This window comes from Bos indicus, chromosome 18 (assembly GCF_029378745.1).
Source record: "Bos indicus isolate NIAB-ARS_2022 breed Sahiwal x Tharparkar chromosome 18, NIAB-ARS_B.indTharparkar_mat_pri_1.0, whole genome shotgun sequence".
Taxonomy (NCBI): Eukaryota; Metazoa; Chordata; class Mammalia; order Artiodactyla; family Bovidae; genus Bos; species Bos indicus.
In genome coordinates this window covers 48,863,197-48,872,296 of record NC_091777.1, presented here as the reverse complement: position 1 = coordinate 48,872,296, position 9,100 = coordinate 48,863,197, and the positions used below count along the sequence as shown (strand labels likewise).

General features: G+C 52.8%; 1 protein-coding gene across 5 annotated transcripts in view; it reads right to left on the bottom strand.

The window, feature by feature from the left end:
* RYR1 (ryanodine receptor 1) overlaps positions 1-9,100 on the bottom strand; it is a 128,709-nt gene that overhangs the window by 381 nt on the left and 119,228 nt on the right. For all 5 annotated transcript variants that reach the window (XM_070770967.1, XM_070770970.1, XM_070770968.1 and 2 more), the window contains 11 exons: positions 8,102-8,353; positions 7,113-7,243; positions 5,988-6,030; positions 4,410-4,540; positions 4,251-4,311; positions 3,418-3,564; positions 3,007-3,141; positions 911-1,067; positions 434-498; positions 243-343; positions 6-57 (listed from right to left, as the gene is read on the bottom strand). In XM_070770967.1, coding sequence (XP_070627068.1) covers positions 6-57; positions 243-343; positions 434-498; positions 911-1,067; positions 3,007-3,141; positions 3,418-3,564; positions 4,251-4,311; positions 4,410-4,540; positions 5,988-6,030; positions 7,113-7,243; positions 8,102-8,353 — 1,275 coding nt within the window. The remainder of the gene's footprint in view (positions 1-5; positions 58-242; positions 344-433; positions 499-910; positions 1,068-3,006; positions 3,142-3,417; positions 3,565-4,250; positions 4,312-4,409; positions 4,541-5,987; positions 6,031-7,112; positions 7,244-8,101; positions 8,354-9,100) is intronic.

The window sequence follows — 9,100 nt, the reverse complement described above, 5'->3', positions numbered from 1 at the left end:
CTTACCTGGCCCGTGTGTTCTGTCTCGTCCTTGTTTATCAGATACATGAGGAAAAACCTGGGGATGGGAGGCAGCAGTAGACAGGTCACGATTTCCCTTACTTTCTCCTGATTAGCTGGCTGGGAGTCCACACACATGGACACCGCACCCTCTCCCCAGACTAGTCAATAGTATCTCCCTCCCCTCCCCGCTGTCGGTGGCCACGCCCCACCCTCCTGTTTGGCCAATGGGCCCACACTCACATGTAATTGGCCAGGTTGTGTTCCTCCAGTGTGTGAGTCTCGAACCCATGCGGTGTCGTATCAAAGTAATCACTGCCGATACCGCAGATGAAGCACTTGGTCTGTGCATGGCAGGAGACATCAGAATCAAGGTCCCTTCAACCCCCTAGGGTCCTGTAATCCCTCAGGGTCGCCCCCCAGACATGACCTACCTCCATATCTTCCTTCACTTGCTCTTGTTGGTCTCGGAGCTCGCCAAAAGCGTCAATGATCAGACCTGGGGGGTTGGGGGGAGTTGCAGGGTGCATGTCAGTGTCTAACTTCTCACCTAATTCAGGCTTTCCCCTCTTCTAGCTATCTGCCTTTGAGTCTTGTACTCCATCTCTCTAATCTCACCCCACTTACTAAAAATAATACCTAGTGTTTACTGAGCACTTACCATGAGCCAGATACTTACCACCTATGAATTAACGTAATTCTGGCAACTCTATGTGGCTAGTATAATTAATATCCTCATCTTATAGATGGAAAAACTGAGTCTCAGAGAGGTCACTTGCCTGAAGTCTCACAGTAGAGGGAGGTAGAGCCAGGACATGAATCCAGGCTGACCAGATCCTGGATTTGTATGCTAAAGAGCTAGCCTGCCTCTGGACACAGCCCCCACTCCCAAGACCCTGATGAGTACTGACCCTGGATAATGGCCAACAGGATGACGATGACGAAGAAAAAGAAGGTGATGTCGAAGACCACCCGGTACAGCTCGTATTCATCGCCTGCTGGGTCCTCTATCTCGTCCCCAATGCCCCCACCAGCTCGGACACCCACGTACATGTGGAAGAGGTAACACTGCAGGGGCAGGGTGAGAAACACGAGTCGCAGGTTCAGTCTTTGACATTCACTGAGAACCTACAGGGCGCCGGATTGGCGGAGCAGGGCGCACACGGCAATGACTGAGACAGCCCTGAACGCTGCTCTTACAGGGCTCACAAGCTTGGCATCAGATAGTGACAGCCCAGAAATGATCAGGGTTGTGATAGGGAGGGCTCAGGGCCAGGAAAGCACAGTGTAATCATGGGCAAGATGGGGGAAGCACAGGAAACGTTGAAGTTTTGAAAGCCTGACCCCGCCTGGGTGATAGGGTAAGGCTTCCTAGAAGAGAGGACATGTGTGAACTGGAAACGTGAAGAAAATGTTAGGTGGGAGAGAGAGTTCCAGGCAGAGAAAACCACATGTGTTTCGTCACCCCTGGGGAGGAAAGAATACATCTTGCTCCTGTGAGGAACTGAAAAGAGGTTCAGTGAGGCTGGAAACAGAGTTCCTGTGAGCAAGAGCAAGGAGAGAAATGAGGGCCAGCTAATGGTCCCGGAGGGCTTCCTGTAAGAGGCAGCATTTAAGTTGAAGATGAGGCATCAAGTGAATAGGCATGTGTACGTAGGGCCAGGGAGAGGGCGGGTGGAGAGACTGTCAGATGCAAAGGGCTTGGGTTGGGAGGAAACACATGATTTTAGGGGAACTGAGGGAGGCCCAGGCAGCCAGAGAGCAAAAGGCAAGGACTGTGGTTAGACTCAGGCCAGGCTAGTTTTCCCCTGGCTTTGTACACCATGAAGGCACTGGGGAACCACAAGAAGGTTCTGAGCAGAGGGAAGGACATGGTCTGCCTGAGACTTGGGAAAGACCTTACAATTTTTTTTTTCTGTGTCTCAGGAAGTGAGAGAACCCAGTGGCCTTGGGTAAGAGCTAAGACCAGTGACTGGTGGGAACAAGGCTGAGTGACAAGACCAAGTCTGGTGGGGCCTCAAATATCAGACTGAGGAGCCAGATGGGTCCCGTGAGCATAGTGCCAGATTACAGGCCGTTCTGAGATAAAGCACTGGAGTGATTCTTTCAACTGTGACCCCTGCCTATAGTAGGTTAAACTCAATTTGGGTGATGACCACCACTTATTAGAATAGAAGAGAAAATAGAAACACGCACGGCATAAAACTTTTCCTGATAGATAATGATGATAGTAGCTCACGTCTATGGAATCCTTAATACCTGTCAAGCACTATTCTAAGCTTTTAAGTCTTTGATGGTCAGGGAGCATCGTATGTGCTCAGTTATGTCCAACTCTTTGCGACCCCATGGACTGTAGCCCACCAGGCTTCTCTGCCCATGGGATTTCCCAGGCAAGAATACTGGAGTGGGTTGCCATTTCCTTCTCCAGGGGATCTTCCCAGCTCAGGGATCGAACCCATCTCTCCTGCATTGGCAGGTGGGTTCTTTACCGCTGAGCTACCAGGGAGCATCACTGAGTCCTAAAAGCAACCCTGGGATATAGGCTCTATTATTATGCAATCATTCCACAGGTGAGGACACCAGAGCATGGGGAGGTTGAGCTGTCAACCCCAAATCACATTGCTTGTAAGTCAGGCACTGTGCTTGAGCACCTTTCCAATAATAATACCTTGAAAAGCTCAAATATTACAACAGTGGCTACCATGCATTGAGGCAGCGTTCCAAGTACCTCACAAGGGTCAGATCACTTAACCCCGGAAATAAGTCTGCAAGGTAGGGTCTATTACTTTTTTTTTTTTTTAATTTGGTTGCACTCTCTGGCATGTGGGATCTTAGCTCCCTGACCAGGAATTGAACCCACGCCCACTACCTTGGAAGGGGGAGTCAACCACTGGACAGCCCAGGAAGTCCCAAGGTAGGTCCTACTACTAACCCCCTTTACAGATGGGAAAACTAAGGGTCAGGGATGGCTGGTAACAGGTCCAAGAGCGTGGGGGGTGGGGCTCACTGTCATCATGTCGTCACACTTCATGTCAGGTTCATCCTCGTCCTCGCTCTTGTTGTAGAACTTGCGGAAGAAGTTGAAGGCCACCACGGTGTACAGGTAGACCACCACTGCCAGGAGGCCCACGGTCATCACCAGCTGGGGGCGGGCAGGGAGCGGGTCAGCTCCACGCTCGGCTTGCCGCTCCCCCATGCCCACCTTCTCTATCGTTGCCCCACTTCAGCCCAGATGGCCCTCCTGCCGGGGTCTCACGACCCACATCCACCCTGGCTCAGCCGGCCCAGCCTTGTCCCTCCTCACCCAACCCTGCGCCCTCCTCATCCGAGCTGCCCAGCCTTCACCCTCCATCCCTCCTAAGGGACAGCTAAGGTGGCCCCTGCCAGGTTCACTCCACTCGGGCAGATCCCTCCACACCTGCTTCCCATTGTGGGTGACGGAGGAGAGGATAGTGCGCAGCGTCTTGACCCCCATGGCGATGTCCAGGAGGTGGGCGGCAAAGAAGAAGTTGTTGTAGTGCCCGAGGAGGGACATCACCATGTACCAGCCCAGGTACAGGAAAGACTGTGGGCACACAAACCAGGGGTCAGCGGGCATACATGAGGGTCAAGGAGCTCTCTGGAGGCCCAGGACCATTCAAGAGCATCGGGAGTGCTCTGGTGGTCAGGGTGCCATCTCTGGCTAGGGATTATTTGAGGATCAGGAACACTCTAGAACAATGGCGCACTCGGTGTGGGAAGCCATTCTTTGAGGAGCTGGGGAACCCTCGGCAGAAGGATGTAGTCTGGGAATATAAGAGTGTTCTGGGTCTTCCGTGGAGGTCTAGTGGCTAAGAATACGCTTGCCAATGCAGGGGATGCAGGTTTGATCCCTGGTCTAGGAAGATTCCACATTCTGTGGGGGCAGCTAAGCTTGTCCACCACAACTACTGAGCCCACGTGCTGCAAACTACCCTGCAACTGGAGAGCAGTACCCCCACTCGCCACAGCTAGAGAAAGCCTGTGTGCAGCAGCAAAGACCCAGTGCAGCCAAATTAATGATTAAATATAAAAGAAAATGAATTAAGGAAAACAAAACAAAGAGTGTGTGGAGGGTAAGGAGCCTTAGGCAGGACTGAGGGTGCCCTAGGATCAGATGTGCGCAGAGCTCAGGAGTGGGTCCCTGGTCAGGGATACCTGGGGGTGGAGCCCCCAACCCTCCTAGCGCCCTTCACCTGCAGGCCCCTCCCCCACCTACGGGGCCCTCCTCACATTGTCTGTGAAGATGACCCCGAACTTCCAGATCTGGTACTTCACATCGATGGACATAAGCCTGTAGGGCAGAGAAAACAAGGATGGCCAGATGCTGGAGAGTCAGACCATGGCCACCTGCCCCAGGCCTGGGGGTGGGGGCGGTCCTCCCTGGCTCACCAGGTGAGCAGCCCTGGCGGTGGTTCAGGTTTGCGCTCGTTGTGGGCTGTGATCTCCAGCGTGGCCAGATCCATGCCCAGCAGCTCGGCGATCCGCTCCCGCCCATAGATGTCCCCGTGCTTGTCCAAGACCTGCATGGGGAGCATGGAGCTGTGCAGACATGACTGGAGTGGGGAAGGTGGTGGTCTGCTCTGTCGGGGGGAGGTCTGGGGACATTCTGAACTTTGTGTGAGAGATTGGGGGTGCATTTTTCTGGGGAGAAGGGCCAGAGCTTTCTTCAGATCCTCAGGGGTAGGGTCCAAAAGTAATAAAGCGCCCCCCACCAGTTAGCTCATTAGCCAAATTAATTGGGATAATTTATTATAATTAGGCAGGTAGGCAAGGAATCCTATGTAACTATATAACCTATATAGCCCTATATAATCCTATATAACTGCCCACCAACCCCATCACTGCTGAATTTATCTCCTGCTCACCCTCTCACTCACTCTGCTCCAGCCACACTGGCTTCCCCACAGCTCCTCAAATGCTCCAGGCACATCCCTGCCCCAGGACCTTTACAGCTGCCATTCTCGCCCCGCCCAGGACACACTTCCCCCGGATCTTCACCTGCCTCACTCCCTCCGCTCCTAATCACCCTGCACGAAAGAGTAATCTCTCTGGGCCGGCCCCCACACACTCCTCCCTGCCCCGCACCGTCTTTTTCTCTCCTACAACACTTATCACCATCTGAACATTATAAAATGTGTTCCTCATCTGTCTTTCCAACTTAAGGGCCAAGATGTGTTTACTGCTAGGAACCCTAGAACAGTTCCTAGTAGGTAGGACCGACTAGATACCTAGGAGGTACTCAATAAACTTTTGTTGAGTGAATGAATGATTCTAACAGCCAACACTTGTCTAATGTCTTTTTTTGTGCCAGATACTGTTCACGAAGCAGGTCAAACAATCTTTACAACAACCCAGTGGGGTCAGCCCTCTTAGTACCTCACTCAACATGATGGAAATTGAGGCACAGAAAGGGTGACACACCCAGGAATGGAAAAGCAGACAAGGGACTTCCCTCATAATCCAGTGGATAAGAATCTGCCTTCCAATGCCGGAGACATGGGTTCTGTCTCGAGTAGAGGAACTCAGTTCCCACAGACCGCAGAGCAGCTAAGCCACAACTAGAGTAGCCCGAGTACAGCAGTGAAGATCCCAGGTGCCGCAACTATGACCCAATGCAGTCAAATTAATTAATTAATGAAATATTAACAAAAAAGAGAAAAGCAGACAATCCAGCACCAGAGTCTATGTGCTGAAGATAAGATGCCTTAGCTCCTCCCTCAAAAGTAATATTCATGAAGTATTTACTCTGCGGCAGGCACTGCTGAGGTTGTCACATGCATTGTCTCATTATGGGGGGGGTCGGGGGTGACTATCATGTCCATTTCCAGACGGGCAAACTGAGGTGCTTCTCAGAGAGGCAAAGCGCCTTGCCCAAAGCTGCATGCAAAGCAAGTGCTTGACTGGGCTCGTGGCATCAAGGGACCCAGCTGGGGAAGACCTTCGACCTCCCTTTTCGCAGCGTCTCACCTTCCGCTTGACAAACTTGTCCCAGTAGTTGCTAGGGAAAGACCTGCCGAGAGAAAGAAGCCACAAGATGTTCAGGGAGGAAGGAACAGGAGCTGCCAGCCAGATTGGGGTGGGAGTGGGGTGGGGGGTGCGGTGGGGTTGTAATTCGAATGCTTTTCTCACAGGGGATCCCAGACAGTGGGGTCAACCTCTCTCACTCAGGATCAGTCTCTAAAGACCCCAGGCCAGGTGACGCTTGTCCAAGGTCAACCTTAACGTCCTGCCCCCACCCCCAGGACCCGCTGCTGTCATCGGTGGAGCCCAGGTGACGGGGATGTACAAAGACCTGAACTGCACTCAGATGGGAGACAAGAGTGTGTGATGGGCGTCGGGGGGAGTTGGAGCCAGCAGCATGGCCCCGCTCTGGCATCCAGGGAGCAGAGGGCTTTCTCATGCTGTTTTATTTAATTTTATTTGATGCTTCTGGCCCTTTATTTACCAGGTTTTGTTTTGTTTTTTTGTTTTTGGCTCCCATAGCATGCGGCATCTTAGTTCCCTGACCAGGGATCAAACCCGCGCCGCCTGCATTGGAAGCACAGAGTCTTAACCACTGGACTGCCAGGGAAGTCCTGACCTGGTGTTCTTATTCTAGACATGCCTCCCTCTCAGGATGCAGCCTGGCTGTATGAACATGGAAGATGGGACTTCACTTGGGGAGAATGGGATGGGCTGGGAGTGCTCTTTGGGGGTCCAGTGTCCCACCACATTGCCCGCATAACCCTCATTTCCTCCCTGGGCTCAGTTCAAAACCCAAATGATTTCATCAGTTTCCCATTCATGACACCTGGTGAGAATCCTGCGTGAGGACGGAGTTTAAAATGCAGCTCCTGGGCGCCTCTGGAGACTCACTGAACCAGAATCTCCTGGGCTGGGGCCCCGGGAATCTCCATGTGTCACCAGCACCCCAACAGGTACTTTAATGCACAGGCAACCGGTGTGTATTACAAAGAGGAAGGTGGAGGCTTGGAGAGAATGAGTCAGGATCGGCAGCGCCTGGAACCCCAGGCTTGCCAGGCCTGGGCTGGGGATGGAGTGGTACCCCAGTTCTGCATCCCCCACCCACTGCGGGGGCTGCTGAGCCCTTACGGAGTGTTGAGCACCAGCCGGTCCCACTGGCCTTTCACGTCATCATCCTCAGGCTGCTCCGTGATATAGAGGCCATCAAACTCCAGCTTCCGGGCCAGTTCCTTCTCCCGCTTAAAGATCACCAAGGGCACCTAGAGGGTGCATGGAGGTAAACAGGGTTAGGGGTGGAGTGTCAGGAGACCACAGCCTCGGCAGGAACAGTGATGTCTTGCTGGAGCCTTCATGAGACCCCACAGCAGAGCCGCGCTCCCAGAGTGATCAAGGTAGTAGCGGTGGGGAAATGCAATGATAAGGTCAGGGCTGGGATGCGCAAAAAACCCAGGAGGGCCCAGAACTGGTGCCTGCTGCAGTCGGTGGCCTCCCAAGGGAAGGAGGAGGAATGAATCAGGCAGGTGAGAGGAGATCAAAGCAGGGCAGAGCCTTCGAGGCAGAGGGAACTGCACATGCAGACATTCGAAGCCCAAAGAACTCTGTTCGTCCAACTGTAAAGTGTCAAGATTAGCTGGACAGTCAGCTCCCGTGGAACTCAAGTGGAAATTTTTGTAACACAACTTATGGGGCATCACAAAGCTTCGAGCACAGTTATGTCAGAATCCACGTCCCCCTGTTGGCACCCAGGCTGCGTCTGAGGCCCGCACACCCTCACAGATTCACCAGCTGACCAACACGTAGAATATGACACGTAGTCCCAAATGACAAATTGTGCTTCTTGACCCAGAAATTAACATCAACATGGGACCCATCTCTTCAGTGTGAGCTGCATCAGTTCCCAGTTTGAATATCACACTTGCTAAAGAGCCCAATACTGTATTCAGCCCCTGGCCTTACCCCAGCCCTAGGTTCCCTTTGTCCCAATGCTGTGCACCATACCCCAGCCCCTGTCCCAGATCCTCTCAGCCAGGGCCCCAGCTCATGTTCTCCCCTCTCCACCGAACACACACACACACACACACACACGTCCCGGCCCCAAGGCTGTGGTCATGACCCACCTTGAGGCAGTTGTAGCCAATGATACAGAGAAAGGCCACCAGCGTATGCAGAAGGCTCAAGCACCGCAAGGCAGGCTCCATGTAACCCGTGCTCTCCTCCAGGAAGTAGTACACCATGTTCTCATCCTCGTCGCCCTCTGCTTCCTCTCCAGCCCCCGAGCCCCAGCCGGAGCCGCCACCAGACCCTGCTCCTGACAGGCCCCCAGCTGCTGACCCCTCCATATCATCCTCTCCAGGTGGAGAGTCAGAGACCTAAAGCGGGGGGAACAGGTCAGTCAGGGTGGGGACCAGGGGTCCTGGTACCTGGTCCACCACAGCCTGAACCCACAAAGCAAATGAACAGCCTCCATGCCTGAGGTTTGGTCTGGGCCCCTGTCAGAGGCAGTCTCCACAGGACTGTCAATCAAGATCAAGGGGCACGTCCAGGATCCTAGCTAGCAAATCAGACTCTGTTCTGGGAATCTTGACTATTGAACTGAGTGACAGGAGAACTGAAAACCGAGTTGATTTGTCTTGATAGTAGAGCCTTAAAGAGAGACTAATTTTAACGCGCCCACACACATATATATCAGGGTCTTCCCAGGTGTCACTAGTGGTAAAGAACCCACCTATAGATGCAGGAGACATAAGAGACACAGGTTCAATCCCTGGGTCAGGAAGATTTTCCTGGAGGAGGGCATGGCAACCCACTCCAGTATTCTTGCCTAGAGAATCCCATGGACAGAGGAGCCTGGCAGGCTACAGTTCATGGGGTCGCAAAGAGCTGGACTGAAGCGACTTAGCACGCATGCATATATATACCAACTTGTGAGATCTTAGTCCCCCAACCAGGGATTGAACCCAGGCTCTTGGCAGCAAAAGAGGAGGCCTAACCAGGGACTGACAGGGAATTCCCTTAACACTAACATTAATACTAATACTAAAATTAGTGGTTGCTATCATCTATTCATACAGCATCTTTATATACCAGGTACTATTCTGAGAGCTTTACATGTGTTT